A 19626-nucleotide genomic window follows, 5' to 3' on the forward strand; every position below is an offset into this window, starting at 1 on the left:
AATGTTTCCAAAGTAATACACATTTTGCACACAAAGCCACATTGCAAGCAATTACATGAAAGGGAAATGAGATGGTATCTGTTGCAAGACAAGATGAAGATGAACACAATTCGGACCGCTACCTCCCCTACAAAGCTGGGAGTTGAGAGGATTAGATATGTAATATAGGTACTGGCACAAGCAAAATTCATTCCAAGTGTCTATGCTACTATATATGCACCCCTGACAGATATCCCACCCTTCCTCCAGCCTAGAAACTCCCTAGTCACAGTGACTGATAATATGAAACCCCTGCAGTAGAAAGGACTCTGGCCTATGTACTTTCCCTGAGCATTATGACAAGACAGCTCAAAAATGACAAGAACAGGTTAGATGAAGGCAGAAATCAGGAAGAAGTGTGCTTATTAACCTCAGCTATGAATACACAGGAATATCTACTGATTTTAGACAATGACTCAAAAGAAGCTGTCCACACCCTCCTGGGCCAAACCACAGAAGCCCATAAGCAACTGCCACACTGAAGATGAGGGACATTCTTTAACTCTGCTCTCATTTTACCATGTTTCTCAACAGCAGTACAAATCTCACTGTGTTGGAACTGCTCTTGTGCCTGCACACTAGATTGCAAACACAAGGTGCTGTGCTTTGCAATGTGGAATAAGGGGGCTGAGATGAATTCTGGGCTCTGCTAATAACTAACTGTGCAACCTCAATTCTCCTAAATGTAAAAAATAAATTAGAAGTTGGACTAGGTTCTAAAATCTCTGCCAGCAAGAAATTTACAAACTGGAAAGAAAGTCTTATAACAATGAGTACTCCTCATTTTGTTCAATTTCAAAGAGTACAGCTTTGCCTTGATTTAAAAGTGTTGACAATACTTCCATTTTGTATATGGTTTTACCTCACTAATCTTCATTTTAAAAGTATGAGGTAGATAGAGTTAGAATCATCTCCATTTCATAAATGAGAAAACTAGTTGACAGATCAAGCAACCCTCTTTTACTATCACTAACTCACCATGACCTTGGAAAAGTTCCAATTTCCTAGTGCCATGGTTTTTAAATCTATAAAATCAGGGCGTTTAGCTAAGGTGATGTTCCAGGTTCCTGCCAATCTGTCATTCTATGAGTCTGAAAACATGAGAGGAGATTCCAAGAAGAAAAGAAGAAAAACTGACTCATGCAGTCTTGATAAACAAGTCAGTGGGAACATCCTTTTAAAGAAGATTCCTCCCATGTGACAGCCGCCATGGTATATGTCAACAGCTGTCCCATAATGGACTGTGTGGGAGAGATACTTAAACATTCAATGGAAATAAATCCATAAGTACATATATATTCTAAATATTCTAAATCCAAGATAGCAAGACATTAAGACATTCTAGGGGAGGAAATACCATAATAAAAAGACAGGCCTCCAGGAGAAATCTGTGATAAATTCAATGAGATGACTCTTCAATCGTTAGAGACAGTGGGCAGTGAAGACACTGTGACACAGTTAGAAATACACTGTGATGTCTAAGTGGCTGTGAGGGCAACAAGGAGGGATCTAGAGTATAAACTAGAGGGTACCTACTTCAAAACGGCCTGCCAGGTAATTTTAATTGAGTAGTTGAGCATTATAGCACTGAAGGACAGAGTTGGGTAAAGGACTGTTGTAAGGGGGCTTTCGTAGCTCTAGGACCTTAGACCGAGGTACTTCTTATCTCAGGGCTTCAGTTTCCCGACTTCTCTAAATGAAGGGGTTGAACTCAAAGTTGCTTCCCATTGACTCTAACATCCTTTGATTCTCTTAAAAATGGCACTATCTGGCTGGGCACAATCCCAGCACTTTGGGAGACCGAGACAGGCAGATCACTTGAGCCTAGGAGTGGAAGACCAACCTCAGCAACATGGCCAAACCCAGTCTCTACAAAAAAAATACAAAAATTAGCCAGGCATGGTGGCACATGCCTGTAGTCTCAGCCACTCGGGAGATTGAGGTAAGCCCAGAAGGTTGAGGTTGCAATGATCCAAGACCATGCACTGCATTCCAGCCTGAGTGACAGAGTGAGACCCTGTCTCAAACAAAGGCACTATCTCCAGGCCTCAAACATCTTCCCTTACTTTACCTTAATTTTTCTTCTGCCTTCCAAATCATTTGTTACCTCACTCCTATTTAACTCTAATAATGTCTTAAATGGTCTTCCCCCTACCTCACATGTTCACTACTCCAGTGAATTTTTCTGATGACTCATTAATACTCTGAAAAAATGGTTATACCAAGTCCTTTCCCTGCTCAAAAACCCTAAACTGCTACAAAATCAAGTTTGAACCCTGCTCCCATGACATGGTCATATTGGGCAAAGATGTTTCCCAAGATGACTCAACATGGAACCTTTCAGTGGAAAGAAGACTGAATGGGAATCAAACTGAATCCAAATCCAGACAATTCCACTTACTAGTTGGATGACTACAGGCAAATTACTTAACCTCTGAGTCTACACTAAATGGCTATAGCCAGTCCTGCTGTTAAATGTTTTTTCCCTATCTTCTCTTCCTGTTATCATTATTTGTTACATGATTATGTCCCTACTTTGATCTACCGTCCAATTTTATATTCAGTAGTCTTGCCTAAGGGCAGATCATCTGTTCTGTGAAATAAAGCTCACTGACTTTAGTGCCTAGGTGTTATGAAAAATATCTGTTACTTGGAGAACTTTTTTTTATCATTTCTAGATTTATCATTTCACCTCCAGATGGCTGAGACTACTGAAGGTCTGGCTTCTATCCAGACCTTGGATAGAAGGGCCATAAATCCATTATGGCCTGCCAATATCTGTATTTGATATGCTTCAACCCTCTGCCCAGAATAATGCAGGGAAGTGGAGATATGATGCTTATGAGACTTCTGAACTGAATCTTAAAGAAAGAGGTAAGCAGGAAGAAAAGACATTAGACTGGGAAAGCACAAAGACAACACGAACTTGCTGGATTTACTCTGGCTTTTCTCAGGTCCAGTTCAGTCTGACTTATGTATTTCCACTCAGTTTAGAAAAGACTCATTTTATGCCATTGCAATCCAAATAAGTCATTTAATTTATGACAAATGGTTTTATTTATAACAGAGAATTTTAAAGCTTATTACTTATTGCTGCAATCCAGAAAATGAAGTAATGTTAACACAGTGATATCACAATAAAATTATCTTCAGCCTCTGATTTCTTCCTTTCTTACTATAACTGTGAGTAAAGTACATTCTTAGGGCATAAAACACCCTGCAGTTGTGCAGGGCTTAAAAATTTTCTGCATGGCTCTTCTATGCATGTGCAGACCATTCTAGAAATTCTAAGCCAGTCATGGTGGTTCACACCTATAGTCTCAGCTACTCTGGAGGATCACTTGAGCCCAGGAATTCGAGGCTGCAGTAAGCTCTAATTGCTACTGCACTCCAGCCCGGATGATAGAGTGATGCCCTGTCTCTTAAAAAAGAAAAAAAAAGAAAGAAAGAAAAGAAAAAAAAATTGCTACTAATATTATTTTCCCAGAATATAGTGCTCAAAGACTGTATACAATTCTCCAGATCCCTAAATTCCTTTATCTCATTGACTACTCTCACTCCCTCTCTGCTTGTCACCCAGATATACTTGTAAGACTGGGAATTAGTCCTTGCCTGTATTCTAAAGGAGAAGGATAGAGAGAGACCACTGAAAACCTCTGGGAACTGATCATAGGATTTTTCCTAATAGATTGGTGGCCTCAAAGCATCTATAAATAAACAGTTGCCTGCCTCTAATTTAAAGCTGATATTTCTTACATCATTACCTACCTTGTTATGCACATTACAATTGCTACTATGATGGCGATCTGTACAGCTCCAATAATTGCTGCAATAAGAACATGAGTGAGCTTTTGCCTACTTGGCACTACATAGAGAATACTAAAGTCTGTCTTTTCACAGTGCTGTCCAGTGTAGCCAGATTCACATCTGAAAAAGGAAAAATATATATATTCCTCTGAAAATTACAAATTTTGATACTCCCAAGCTTTTACATTAAAAAATACAAAACAGTAATAAAATTTAAACAGGAATAGGAAATCAAGCACTTTCCTACAATCTGGGGGGAAAATGTCATTTGTATATTTCCCTACTGTCTTTTTGATATGCCTACATAGTGCTTCTTTCATCTAAGTTATATCACATTAATTTTAAAGTTGCTGAATATTGTTAATATACATCCATTTTGTTATTCTTGCTTTTGCTTTTGGTGTCAAATCTAAAAAAGTATTGCCTAATCTAAGGCCACAAAGATTTACTCCTTTTTTTCATTTTTAAAATTAAATTTGCTTAAAAATTGACAAATAAAATTACATATATTTATCATGTACAATAGGGGTCCTCAGCCCCCAGGCCACACAACAAGAGGTAAGTGGTGGGCAAGTAAGCAAAGCTTCTCTGTATTTACAGCCACTCCCCTTCATTCACATTACTACCCAAGTTCTGCCTCCTCTCAGATCATCACTGGCATTAAGATTCTCATAGGAGCACAAACCCTATTGTGAACTGCGCACACAAGGTTGACTGCTCCTTATGAGAATCTAATGCCTGATGATCTGTCACTGTCTCCCATCACCCCCAGATGGGACTGTCTAATTGCAGGAAAAACAAGCTCAGAGCTCCCACCAATTCTACATTATGGTGAGTTGTATAATTATTTCATTATGTATTACCATGTAATAATAATAGAAACAAAGCACACAATAAATGTAATGCACTTGAATTATCCCCAAACCATCACCCCCACCCCCAACCCCCAGTCCATGGAAAAACTGTCTTCCATGAAACTAGTCCCTGGTGACAAAAGGTTGGGGACCGCTGATGTACAACATGATATTTGGAAATGTACAGACATTGTGGGATGCCTAAATCAAGCTAATTAATATATGCATTACCTCGTATAGTTATCATGTTTGTGGTGAGAACACCTAAAATCTACTTTCTTAGCATTTTTTTCAAAATAGATACATATAATTTCAAAATAGAAATACTCCATCCAGTGACTATAATATAGCTAGCTTATCTATTCCCAATTCTAAGACATGTCAGTTATTTTCAATTTTTCACAATTATAAATTAGATGTGGTAAACACCTTGGTGAATATGCACCTTTCTATAGTTAGTGTTACTGCTTAGGGCTAGGTACCTGAAAATTAGACTATTGGAAAAAAAGGTATAAACATTTACAGTTCTCTGAACATAGCATCAAATTATATGCAAGACACTTTTTAGTGTATAAAATATAAACATGTAAGATGCAGGGGTAAGATGAAAATAAGTTATTAATGACAGAAACAATGTCAAGCAGTCAAGGGGATAAGCTATAGGCGCTAATCTTAGAAATTATCTGATTTCCAATTAAAAGTAGATTAAAAAGGGAACTGTATCAGCTGATGATAATTTGACAGGGAGAAATATTTAAGACACTTAACAGACAATTTACATTTTTAAGCTGACAGCAGTGAAATGTATAAATTAGCCAGTCTTCAGTTAGAACTGATTAATAAAACATTTGAAGTACAAAAATAGTATTTATTAATGTCCCACAACTCATTAACAAAAGAATTTGAGGCAGCTTATCACAAAGCACACATTAAAACAACAAAAAAGAAATGTGGGAGGAGGGAAACAGGGAAATCCAGTGGTGGCACAAGTCTACCAATCCAGTCCTTGAAGTTCCTAGACACTTCCCAGTACATTTCACATTGGGCTCTATGCTTCCCAGAAAACAAACAAACAAACAAACAAACAAACAAAAAAACCCACAAGCAGTGGGCAGGTATATAGATCATGGAAGAGAATTGAGAGCCTAGAAATAAACCCATACATCTATGGTCAATTGATTTCGACAAGGGTGCTAAGATAACTCAATGAGGAAAGAATCATCTCTTCAACAAATGGTGCTAACTGGATAGCCACATGCGAAAGGATGAAGCTAGACCTCTTCCTCGTGTCACACACAAAAATTGCCTCAAAATGGATCACAGATCTAATTGTAAGAGCTAAAACTACAAAACTCTGAAGAAAAAACATAAGATACAATTATCATGGAAAATCGTATGGAAGTTCCTCAAAAAATTAAAAATATAACTACCATATGATCCAGCAATCTCATTACTGGGTATATAACTAAAGGAAATAAAATCAGTGTATCAAAGAAATATCTGCACTCCTATGTTTATTACAGCACTATCACAATAGCTAAGATATGGATTCAATCTAGGTGTCCATTAACAAATAAATGGATAAAATAATGAGGTATATATACAAAATAGAATACTATTCAGCCATAAAAAAAAGAAGGAAATCCTATCATTTGCATGGATGGACCTGCAGAGAGCATTATATTAAGTGAAATAAGCCAAGCACAGAAGACAAATACTAAGTGATCTAACTCATATGTGGAACCTAAAATAGTTGATCTCATAGAAGTAGAGTAGAATAGTGGTTACCAGGAACTGGGGTGGTAGGAGGTGGTTGAGGACATGTTGGTCAGGGGATACTAAATTTCAGTTAGATGGGAGGAATAAGTTCAAGAGATGTAGTGTACAACATGGTGACTATAGTTAACAATGTAGTGTATTCTTGGAAAATGCTGAGGATTTTAAGTGCTCTCACCACAAAAGTGGTAACGATTTGAGGTAATGCATATGTTAATCAGCTTGATTAGACATTTCACAATGTATATATTTTCCAAACACGATGTACATTATATATATACGTAATTTTGTCAATTTTTAAATACATTTAATTTTAAAAAGAGAATAAAACATAGGAGTAAATCTTTATCACTTTAGATTAGGCAACAATTTATTAGATATGACACCAAAAAGCAAAAGCAACAACAACAACAACAAAAGATAAGTAGCACTAAATCAAAATTAAAATCTTTTGTACTTAAGGACATTATCAAGAAAGTAAAAAGACAACTCACAAAATCGAAAAAAAATGTAAGTTCCATATATCTGATAAGGGACTTATAGCTAGAACATATAAAGAACTAATACAACTCTATCATAGCCAAAAAATAAAATAAAAGAGTAAAGGATATATACTGACGTTTCTCCAGAGAAGATATACAAATAGCCAATAAGCACATAAAAAGATGCTCAACATCATTAGCCATCATGGAAATAAAAATCAAAGCCAACATATATACCAGTTTTTATAGTTACTAAGATGGCCTAAATCAAAAAGTCAGATAATTACAAGTGTTGACGAAGGTACTGTAGGGCATGTAAAACGGTGCAGCCACTTTGGAAAACGGTCTGGCAGTTCCTCAAAATGTTAAACACTGGGTTACTATTTGGCCCAGCAATTCTACCACTAAACTTTACCCAAGTGAAATTAAAACATGTTCACACAAAAACTTGCAAATGATCATTCAGAGCAGCATTTTTCATAATAACCATAAAGTGGAAAGAACCTAAATTTTCACTGATTGATGATGAGTAGATTAAAAACATGTGGTGTTATCCATACACTAGAACAGCATTCGGCCACAAAAAGGAATGAAGTACTGATACACGTTATGACATGGATGAACCTGGAAAATGTTATGCTAAGTGAAAAAAGCTAGACACATGAGACCCCATACTATATGGTTCAATTTACATGAACTATCCAGAATAGGTAAGCCTACAGAGACAGAAAATAAATTAGTGGATGCCTAGGGCTAGGGAGCATGAGAAGATTTGGGAGTAAAAGCTAAAGGGTATGAGGTATCCTCTTGAGGAGAAGAAAATGTACTAAAATTGATTGTGGTGATGGTTGAACAACTCTGTGCATATACTAAACACCAATGGAGAAGGAAGGAACGAAGGCAGGGAGGGAGGGAGGGAGGGAGGGAAAAGTAGTAGGACAGTTGACACAAAATACAATCTCCATAAAATAAAAACAAATAAGTTGTTCAAAAGAAGTACAGTAATCAAACAAGTTGTTCAAAAGAAGCACAGTTGTTACTGTTATGAAACTTAAGGGAACTTTAATCTCATTGTTCCTCATTTAAAGAGGGCACCTTCTAACATAAAGAACAGTATCCTCAACAACACAGCTGCAGTAAATTCTATGATATAATGAAGTCTCATGAGATTTTTAAAATAATGTCCTTCATGATAAGCTAATGGACAATAGTCAAAGCTCAGTAAAATAAAAGCAGTTCCATAGGGAACTGTAACAATGTCCTAGATATGCAGCTCTCTAATGGTTTGGCTTAAGCCAAAGATTATAATCTGAGTATCAAAAAGAATGAGTATGCCATATATTATCGATGCAGTTCTCCCTGGGTATTATTTTCTCCAACTGACTTTTGGTTATACTATCTGATATGGTTTGGCGATGCCCAACCCAAATCCGATCTTGAATAATAACTCCCACAACTTCCATTATCGTGGGAGGAACCCAGTGGGAGGTGACTGAATTATGGGGGCAGGTCTTTCCTGCACTGTTCTTGTGATAGTAAATGAGTCTCATGAGATCTGACGGTTTTAAAAACAGGAGTTTCCCTGCACAGGCTCTCTCTTTGCCTGCTGCCATCCACATAAGATGTGACTTGCTCCTCCTTGTCTTTCCCCATCACTGTGAGGCCTCCACAGCCACGTGGAACTGTAAGTCCAATTAAACCCCTTCTTTTGTAAATTGCCCAGTCTTGGGTATGTCTTTATCAGCAGTGTAAAAACAGACTAATACACTCTCCTAATACCTAGAGCACTAACTTCTAGGTTATTACTTCTTCTTCTGTTACTGATTAAAGGCAGATCCAGGGATTCAGTCCTCCACTTTCTACTTTCATCACAAACACCTTCCACAGGCAATCCTATTCATTCCCACTGTCTCATGTGTGAATTCATTCACACATTCATTTACCACAATTATTGAGCACCTGCTATGTGCCACCTACTGTGGTGAGCATTTGGGATGCATCAGTGAACAGAATCGATAAAGATCCCTGGCCTGCTTACCAGCTACCAGAAGAAGAGTGTCAATAAACAAAGGAAGTGAATTAAATGGTTATGTTAGAAGGTGATAGATACTATAGGGAATGTGGGGTGTGGGGTGTTAAGGGAAACTGCAAACACCAGGTACGACCCAGGAAAATTGCAAGAAGGGAAGGTTGCAATTTTAAATAAGGCAGTCCAGGTAGGTTAATAAATTGACATACGCCGGGCACGGTGGTTCACGCCTGTAATCCCAGTACTCTGGGAGGCCGAGGCAGGTGGATCACGAGGTCAGGAGATCAAGACCATCCTGACTAACACAGTGAAACCCTGTCTCTACTAAAAATACAAAAAATTAGCCAGGCGTGCTGGCGGGCGCCTGTAGTCCCAGCTACTCGGGAGGCTGAAGCAGGAGAATGGCATCAACCCGGGAGGCAGTGCTTGCAGTGAGCCAAATTCCTGCCACTGCACTCCAGCCTGGGCGACAGAGCGAGACTCCGTCTCAAAGAAAAAAAAAAAAGAAAGAAAGAAAGAAAAGAAAGTGACATATGAATAAAGACTTGAAGGAGGTGAGGAGTCTGCCATGCAAACAACTGGAAGACAGCATACCAAGCAAAGGAAGAGCCAGTGCAAGTGCCCTAAGGTGGGAGCACCCACGCATGCATGGCATGCCCAAGAACAGCAAGTGTGGCTGGAGAGAAGCGGGTGAGGGGGAGGAGAGCCAGACAGAGAGGTGAAGAAACAAAATTAAGTAGGGCCTTCTGCACTGAGTGAGATGAAGGAAACGCTGGAAGGGTTTTAGCAGAGGAATGATATGAACTGGCTTTTATTTTAAAAGGCTCACTCTGCACTTTGGGAGGCCAAGGCAGGTGGATCACCTGAGGTCAGGAGTTCAAGACCAGCCCGGGCAAAATGACGAAACCATCTCTATTAAAAAATGCAAAAATCAGCCTGGCCAATGTGGTGAAACTCTGTCTCTACTAAAAATACAAAAAATAGCCGGGGGTGGTGGCGCACGCCTGTAATCCCAGCTACTCAGGAGGCTGAGGCATGAGAATCGCTTGAACCCAGGAGGCAGAGGCTACAGTGACCTGAGATCACACCACTGCACTCTAGCCTGGGCAACAGGCTGTCTCAAAAAAGGAAAAAAGAAAAAAGGCAGGGACACTCACTCTGTGTGCTGTTTTGATTATGGACTATAGAATACAATCATGGAGGCTATTGCAAACATCCCAGGGAAATATTGGCCTGCACTAGGAATAGCACTGGCAATGGTGAGAAGTAATCAAATTTTGGAGATATTCTGAAACTGAATTCCCAGCTGATTGGATAAGAAAGAGAAGACAGAGATACATCAGAGGGTGTTTCGTCTGAGCAACTGAAAAGATGGAGTTGGAATCAACTGAGATGAAGAAGGTGGCAAGTAAAGCAGGTTAAGGGAGGGAGAACAGATCAGGAGATCGGCTTTAGTCCTGTTAAGATTGAGGTGTCAGACATCCATGTGGAAATGTAAAGGAGGCAGATGGATCTACGAGTTTCAAATTCAGCAGAGAAGTCTGGGATTTATGTAAATTAGGAGTTATTAGCATATGTCATGGAAAGCCCTGAGACTGGACAGAATCTCTAAGGAAAGAGGACTAGGACTAAACCCGAGTACACTACTACATTGAGAGGTCAGGGAGCAAAGGGGGAAGCAGCCAAGAAAACTGGAATGTCCAGCAAATCAGGAAAAAAAACAAGAGACAGTATAATTCTTGACACCAAGTGAAGAATGCATATCACACATGAGGGGGTGATCAACTGTGTCAAATGCTACTGATCATTCAAAAGTAATTTGAGACTAAGTACTGACCACTGAATTTAGAAATGAGAACAGTCCCAGTGGAGTGTTAGGGACAAAAGCTTGTTGGGGTGAGTTCAAGAGAAATGGGAAGTGAGGAACTGAAGACAGACTTCAGGCAACTCTTTCGAGTTCTATGAAGGAAAGGAAATGAACAGGACAGTAACTGGTGGGAATGAGAATGAGCAGTTTTTTCCAAGATGGAAAAAATAAAAGTTTATCAATATATATGAGATATACTGCTATCAAGTTCTACGACATAGAGAAAAAGGGAGAGGATTGCTGGTATGTGATAGTGAAAGTGTGTGCAACTTCTCATATTGCTTCCATTTTCTCAGTAAACTTGGAAAGAAGATCAACAGCCAAGAGTGAGGATGAGAGAGGAGGTATGGCTAATCTGAGGAGAGAGAAGAAGGTACAAAGAAATCCTATAGGAGAGGAGGAGAATGCATAAACTGCAGGTGTAGAATGACTGCCGGCGCAGCATAAAGGGCCCACCTTGAGACCTATAGATATGTCAGTGAGACTAGTTAACCTGGTGGTGTGCTTTTCACTGACAACCATGATCAGCTGCATGTATAGGTATGCAGTAGGTGGAGAGCTGGGAGGAACCAGGACTACAGTTTTGGCAAGTGAGTATGATGAAGCAACAGAGGAAAGAGGGATTCAAATGCAAAGGAACTACAATGACTGGCCATGGAATTTACACTAACGAGGGAGGGGAAGAGAATATCCGGGGAGTGAGGGACACTGAAAAGGTGATAGGATCAATAAACGGGAGGGCTAGTGGGATAGAAGAATTGCTAGATAGAAGGTAAAATGGATATGCTAGAGAGGGAATGATTCTCAAATGTATGTCTTCAATCACATCTCTCTCATCAGTTCCAAAACTAAAATATATCCAGCAGCCCACCAGACATCTGTAAGCGGATATCCCACAGTCATCTTAGACCAAGCACGTCAAACTGAATATATCATTTCCCCTCAAACCTTCTCCCTCTTCCCAATGCATTTCCCACTCAATCTTGTGTTAGCCAGAAACCCAGGAGACTCTCCTGACTCTTCATCCCACTAACCTCCATCAACCCCAGGTTCTCGTGCTCATATCCAACCTAACAGGTCGGTCACCAACATCTATGAGTTCAACCACCTAATGATTTCTCTGCAATCTATTTATTTTATCAGCCTCACAACAACTCCTTCATACTTAATTCAGGCCCTTACTTCTTATTAAGTCTCCTAAATTTTCTAATCTACTTTCCACAATGTCACCAGAGTGACTTTCAGATTTGATCGCATCATTGCTACTTAAAATCCTCTAATGGTGTCTCACCACCTTTAAAATAAAAGCCAGGCTCCTCGGATAGGCCAAATGTTCCTGTAAGATCTGACTCTTCCTCCAACAATGTCCCCCACCCATCTTCAGGCTGACATGCCTTTTCTGAAGTCCCAAATCACCTCATGTATACCTGGGTATGACAGCATTTTTCATATTGTAATTACTTGTCAGTCTCTTCCACCAGGTTGTATGGTTTTTAAAGGCAAGATCCCTGGATCTCTGTCATAGTTGAATTTGACACCCCAATATCAGGGAGAATTTGGCATTAATAAGTCAATCAATCAATCAATCAAAAAAACAAATCAGGCCAGGTGCGGTGGCTCACGCCTGTAATCCCAGCACTTTGGGAGGCTAAGGCAGGTGGATCACCCAAGGTCAGGAGTTCGAGACTAGCCTGGCCAACATGGCAAAACCCTGTCTCTACTAAAAATAGCAAAATTAGCCAGGCATGGTGGCACACGCCTATAATCCCAGCTACTTGGGAGGCTGAGGCAGGAGAATCGCTTGAACCTGGGAGGGAGGTAGAGGTTGCAGTGAGCCGAGATTGCACCACTGCACTCCAGCCTGGGCGACAGAGCAAGACTCCATCTCAAAACAAAAACAAAACAAAACAAAAAATCAATGGTACCATAATGCCAGAAGATTTTAACCTAATAATAGGACTATAGCTAAAAGCTGTTTATCCTTACCTGTTTACTGCTATACAAACACACCTACCTACTAGCAGAAGTACAAATATCATGGCCTGATTCCTATAGACACTGCACAGACTCAGACAAAAGAAAAAGATCAGCTGCTTTTAAGGAGTTATAATTGTGCAGAAAAGGGATTCTTTGGCATTTAAGATACTCCTCTTTTTTTTTTTGAGACGGTGTCTCGCTCTGTCTCCCAGGCTGGAGTGCAGTGGCGCGACCTCAGCTCACTGCAAGCTTCACGCCATTCTCCTGCCTCAGCCTCCTGAGTAGCTGGGACTACAGGCACCTGCCACCGCGCCCGGCTAATTTTTTGTATTTTTAGTAGAGACGGGTTTTCAACATGGTCTCGATCTCCTGACCTTGTGATCCGCCCGCCTCGGCCTCCCAAAGTGCTGGGACTACAGGCGTGAGCCACCGCGCCCAGCCCATACTCCTCTTAAAAATTTATCATCGGCCGGGCGCGGTGGCTCAAGCCTGTAATCCCAGCACTTTGGGAGGCCGAGACGGGCGGATCACGAGGTCAGGAGATAGAGACCATCCTGGCTAACACGGTGAAACCCCGTCTCTACTAAAAAAAAAATACAAAAAAATTAGCCGGGTTAGATGGCGGGCGCCTGTAGTCCCAGCTACTTGGGAGGCTGAGGTGAGAGAATGGCGTAAACCCAGGAGGCGGAGCTTGCAGTGAGCTGAGATTCGGCCACTGCACTCCAGCCTGGGCGACAGAGCGAGACTCCGTCTCAAAAAAAAAAAAAAAAATTATCATCATCACACGTCATTCAAAAATATTTACTGAGTTCCTACTGGGCTAGGTCCTACACTAGGCACAGGGAAAATACTGGTTAACAAAACAAAGAGCCTCTAATGGGCTTACAGTCTAATACTATCAACTGCTATTCACTAAGTACATACTACATACCAGGTATTAGGCTAAGCACTTTACATATATTATCTCGCTTAATTTTAACAACATGAGATAGGTACTATTACTATTCTACTTTAAGAAAGATGAAAATGAGGCTTAGATATTTTATGTAACTTCCAAAGAACACACAGACAATAATTGGCCAAGTCAGTGTATCCAATTCCAAAGCCTTTAACCTGTACACCATTCAATCCTCTTACTTTCAGTTAGTAAAATACTAGAAAATGACCTGGTATCACATCATTACCAGAACATGATCCTCTCTCTCATCCTTCATTTAAGTATCTTGAAAGATGTCCATCCTAAGAGGACAAGATCCAAACCTCTATCAAGCTATCCATGCCACTGTAGGACTAACATGAAGAGCCCACTGTAAGATTTCGTTTTTAAACTGGCTTGGGCCAGGAGCAGTGGCTTACGCCTGTAATCCCAGCACTTTGGGAATCTGAGGCAGGCAGACTGAATGAGCTCAGGAGTTCAAGACCAGCCTGGGCAACACAGCAAAACCTGTCTCTACTAAAAATGCAAAAAACTAGGCTGGGCACAGTGGCTCAAGCCTGTAATCCTAGCACTTTGGGAGGCCAAGGCAGGCGGATCATGAGATCAAGAGATCGAGACCATCCTGACCAACATAGTGAAACCCTGTCTCTACTAAAAATACAAAAATTAGCTGGGCATGGTGGCACATGCCTGTAGTCCCAGCTACTCAGGAGGCTGAGGCAGGAGAATCACTTGAACATGGAGGCTGAGGTTGCAGTGAGCCAAGATTGCACCACTGCACTCCAGTCTGGGAGACAGAGCAAGACTGTATCCAAAAAAAAAAAAAAAAAAAAAAACCTGGCCTGTTATCATTCATACAGCTGGATTTTTTAAATGTTCACAAAAAAAGGAGAGGAGGCTAGGGTTCTTCAAAGACAAGGAGAACTTTCAATCAGGAAAAAGCAAATGTCTTAACAAAGAACTATTCAACCATTAACAGTTTATAGTGCTTTGTTTTGTTTCTTGTTTTTTAAGCAGGAGAAAGGCCAGGGAAAAAAATCAGGAGCAGGGAGCTAAAGAAGTAGAAGGACCCAAGATACTGGATTTCCAATTGCTTCCTCTTACTTTTTGGAAAGATTTACTGGCTTCTAGGTGGACCAAACAAAGGAAAAGTATACTATTTCTCCATGTTTTGATGTTTTGACTAAGAAAGGAAAAAAAGGATCTGGTCAAACTCCAGGAGGCAAGGGTAAGCAAAATGACAGCAATGTCCCCTTGTCTATAGAAACATCACCTGGCTAACTAGACCAACATCAAGTAGAAGATGAGCTCCTAGCAGCAGCAGCAAAAAGGTGTATCCATAGACAGGCAAGAGCAGCAAAAAACACTAAGATCATTAGGTAGGGTATTGGAAATTATGAGACTTAGTTTTTTCCCAGCTCTATTTCTAACTTGCTGTTGACCTTGAACAAATTACATAACCTCTCTGGAATCAGGGAGTTGAGGATTTACGCCCTTTCCATTTTCGTCTCTCAATTCACACCTGGTTCTTCGTCCCCATCCCCTTATTTTTAGAAATCGATTTTAGCACCTATTTTATTTGAGTTACATGTTCTCTGTTCTTAATACAGTCTTTAGTCCCTCAACCACCTTGTGACAGATTGCCTAAAAACCAAAATAGTGTTGGAATATGGCACATTTATTTTTTATATTAAAAATGCATAGTATATTTTAAATTTGCCTATAATCTCAAAGCCCTTTCAAAAATTGTTTTTTGTTTTCTGCATATTACTTGCCAGTTTTCCAAATGATGCTGCTGATTTATTTTTTTACTTGTCTACTGCAAATAAACACTACGTTTTGGTAATATTTAGCCTACATTTCATTCCCTTCTATAGAGCAACAACCATTGATGAAAAAAATGCTCACCACTCATCTGGAGGCACTGACTTACCTACAAGAAGCCTTCTGAGTAGAAAAGATGAATTCACATTTTCCATGGATGCAGTAACCATTGAGGTTTTCAGGGCAAGGCATGTGGTTTCCAATATAAACATCTTCTCTTTGATCACTAGCATCTTAAAAGAACATAAACCAGATCGTTCAACAATGAAACGCAAGCTGAAAAATAAGGACTTTTCAAATGTTCTGAAACAGCAAACGAATTCACCTGCTGTCAACCACCTACTGGCAATTTGAAAAGAAAATTTATCAGATAAGGGGTTAGATAAGATCCAGGGTCTCTTCTAATTCCTATTATGCCATAAACACAGCAGGTAAACTGTTTAGATTCAAAGCATTTAAAAATACTTGCAGAATGTGACCGCTAAGAATTACTGTTGTTTAAAAACAATATGGCAAAGAAAACTAAACACCTTTGCCAAAGAAAAAAAAGCTAGCTCTAGAAGAAAGTTCACCTCTGTGACAGAGAGATGGTGTACACAGAAATGGCTTTTGGGGAATGAACTTAATCATCTATTTGAGGGCTATGAAATTGAAGCCAAAGAACACTGAATGAGAGAGAGCAAGTTATGGGATTCTGGAATTATAGGGTGAAAGGTTTATTTTTGGAATGAAAATTATCAAGCACATTCATTTTTTTCCCAAGTGAAAATAGCTTTGCTGCTCTTTTCATATAGTTTTTCTTAGTATATGGTCATTATTTTAAAAATTCAAATAATACAGAGGTTAAAAAAGAAATTCAAAATAACCTGAGATCTCGCTCTCCAAAAATAAAACACTATCAACATGTTGAAGAACATCTGCTCATACTTAAGTATAATGATTTGAACTGAAGTGAAGAAAAGGAAGAGAGTCAGGAAGGAGAGATGGAATGGGTCAGGAAAGATGAAAACATAGCAACTTGGTCTTCAAAACCAATCAGATTCATTCACTCATTCAGTCATTCTCCATGTATACATCACATACTCACATATGCACACACACATACACAAATAAATTTGGGAATGAATTTTTATACTTTTTTTGGTATATGCACCAATACATTAATCCTAAGCTCGAAGGACCCAGAATTCCCCAATATTTACATGCCTGTCCAATGTGCAGGAAAAATCCCCAGGCTTCCTGCCATTTCTATCTTACACAGTTCTAGCTAACAGATTCTGTGCACTACAACCGTACCTTCAGCATACTACCCTCTTAAACCTGAGACCTCATAACTGTAAACTCAGAATAATAGGACCTATACTTCATGCAGTTTTGAGAGGATTAAAGGAGATAACAAATGCAAGTAAAATACCACCAAAACAACCAGCTATTTATACAGCACATCATGTAACATCACAGGGCCTATCTCCCCAAAATACAAATAAAAGGTGCTAATAAAAATTTTTTAATGTTAATGGAAACAAATTAAGGAATGAAATAGTGAGTTGTATGTATGTGTATGGGGAAGATTAAAAGGAAGCTCAAGGGAGAAGTGAGAATAGAGGCGTCAAGTGTAAAAAAACCCTGAGAACCAAAAATACAGATTTTCTGAGGATAAAAATTTACATATAGACAGAAAAAAACCTTAATGATTATTAAGGTCAGTGATAGTGGAACTAAAGCAGAGAGAAACCAGACCAAAATGACATTATTTTTCCTCGAAGTATATATATTTACATTGTGCTAATTTAATTTATGCCTAGAAAGAGAACAGATCTAAAAGTCAGGGAATCTAACATATAAATTCTCAATTTAAAAAATGTCTTTACTGCTTTGTGACCTTGTTCAAATCACTTATTCTCTCTGAGGGAGCTGAATGAGACCAGCACTACCCAACATAGGTATAGTACAAGACACATATGTAATTTTATATTTTCTAGTAGCCCAGATTTTAAAAAGTAAATAGAAACAAGTAAATTAATTGTAATCATATAATGTAATCCAGTATAGCCAATAAATAACATTTTCACATATTACCAATATTAAAAATTGAAATATTCTTACTTTTTAAAATAAGTCTCCAAATTCTGATATTTTACACCCACAAAAGATCTAAATTCTGACTAGCCACATTTCAAGTGCTCAATAGCCACATAAGCCTAGTAGCTATCATAATGGAAAGTGCAAAACAGATCACTAATTTATCATCTACTGATCACCTTATATATGCTGGGCACTCTGCTAGGTGCTGGGAATATAAAAATGAAAACATATCCTGTCGTCAAAGGGCTTATAAAGTCTCCTTCAGCTCCCAGACTATAATTCTGCCATGGCAAAAGAAATCAAGCCCTCTTCTGGGTTGCTATGATCCTGGGCACTTACTCCTCTATTATAACACTCACAGTACTGCCTGTTTTATTGCTATTTGGGTTTTTTAAGTCAGCCTCTACTATAAGACTGCGAGCTCCCTAATAATCTGGCTGCTTGTGTTATTCATTTCTGTATAACTCCTAACACTTAGAATGTAGTACATATAATGGCTAAGAACACAGCTCTAGAGTCAGACTGCCTAGGTTTGAATCCTGGTTACAACACTCTCTAGCTGTGTGACCTAAAGGCAGTTACTTAACTATTTCTGGCCCTCAGTTTCTTAATCTGAGAAATGAAGATGACAATGACATCTACTTCTTGTAGAGTTGTTTTGAGGCCTAAATGAGATAATATATTTAGTGTATTAAATATGTAAGTGTGTACAGAACTTAGAACAATGCCTGACAAACAATAAGTACTTAACAAATAAGTATTACCAAGTATTATTTCGTGCTCAACAAATGTTTGTTAAATGAATAAATTCTAATTTTCTCCTGGTAAAGGGAGAAAAAAACAGTTATAAATTGTATCTTTGTTGTTTTCCATTGACAAAATTATTATCCAATAAAAGTTTCCATCTTGAATCCCTTCATGAACTAGACTGTCTGTAGTAGTTCTATCCTGTGTTTCCTAACAGAGGTCAAAACTTAATTATCATATCTTTTATTTATTAATACTTGTGATCCAAGCAGAAGACTTTCCTAAAGTAATTTAGCTTTGATGAGAAATAGTTTATCAGAAACCAAATAACTGAAATCAAATATACTTTTCTTGCTACAGTTTTAAACTAAAAATGCCACTCTACACTCCCCATCAGGCCATAAGTGAACTGAGGAAAGCGGTCATCTCCCATAGCATTTCCCAGAACATGGCCATGAAAGGGTATAACAATGGGACTATAGAGAATAAGGTTATGCACCAACCTATGATAATAAAGTCCTATAAGGATAAAGTCCTAGTAATAGGACTGTGCAGGTCTGTAGAGGCTGTGGTAATGTACTAACGTACCATAAGGAAGTTCTTTAAACAGCAAGGAGTTTCAAGGATAACGCAGAGCTGAGAGCTATCAGAGAACTCAGCTAGGTGAAAGCAGTCAGAGAAAGTTAACTAAATTAAAAACAAGGTTTTGAGAAATTAATAGGAAAAGTATGGCACCAATAAACATACACTGAATGAATCAATGAAAGAATGTGGTATCAAGCTGTAGGCAAAGTGAAGCTATATAAAACATGAACATGTCTAATAAGGCTTTGAAACTTCTGCCAACATCCAAATTCACAGTGTCTAATATTCTGCTCAATGCCAACTTTATTCATCTCATTAAACATACATACTATTTCTGGGCATAGCTACATGTTCAGCTAAGCTACAGAGGATATTTAAAAAAAAAAAAAAAAAGGCATGCATGGTCCTTGCCCTCAAGAAGCTTAAAGTCAATTCAGAAAATCAGCATATACACATGAAAAGCTGAATAATATAAGGGAAGGGGTCCCATGTGGCAGTTTACAATTAAACGGCAAAAGATGGTTTTATAACACTAGGTGCTATGGAAGTTCAAATTGAAAGGAGAACTCACTGGAGGCTAAAGGATTTATTGATAGGGTAGGACTCAAGTTAAGACT

At 38.9% G+C, this 19626-nt stretch overlaps 1 protein-coding gene across 3 annotated transcripts in view; it reads right to left on the reverse strand.

Moving 5' to 3' along the window:
* TMEFF1 (transmembrane protein with EGF like and two follistatin like domains 1) overlaps positions 1 to 19626 on the reverse strand; it is a 101869-nt gene that overhangs the window by 1822 nt on the left and 80421 nt on the right. For all 3 annotated transcript variants that reach the window (XM_033237959.1, XM_033237958.1, XM_033237960.1), the window contains exons 8-9: positions 15702 to 15825; positions 3808 to 3966 (exon numbers count right to left, since the gene is read on the reverse strand). In XM_033237959.1, coding sequence (XP_033093850.1) covers positions 3808 to 3966; positions 15702 to 15825 — 283 coding nt within the window. The remainder of the gene's footprint in view (positions 1 to 3807; positions 3967 to 15701; positions 15826 to 19626) is intronic.

Source organism: Trachypithecus francoisi, unplaced genomic scaffold (assembly GCF_009764315.1).
Source record: "Trachypithecus francoisi isolate TF-2019V2 unplaced genomic scaffold, Tfra_2.0 Lachesis_group16, whole genome shotgun sequence".
Classification (NCBI taxonomy): domain Eukaryota; kingdom Metazoa; phylum Chordata; class Mammalia; order Primates; family Cercopithecidae; genus Trachypithecus; species Trachypithecus francoisi.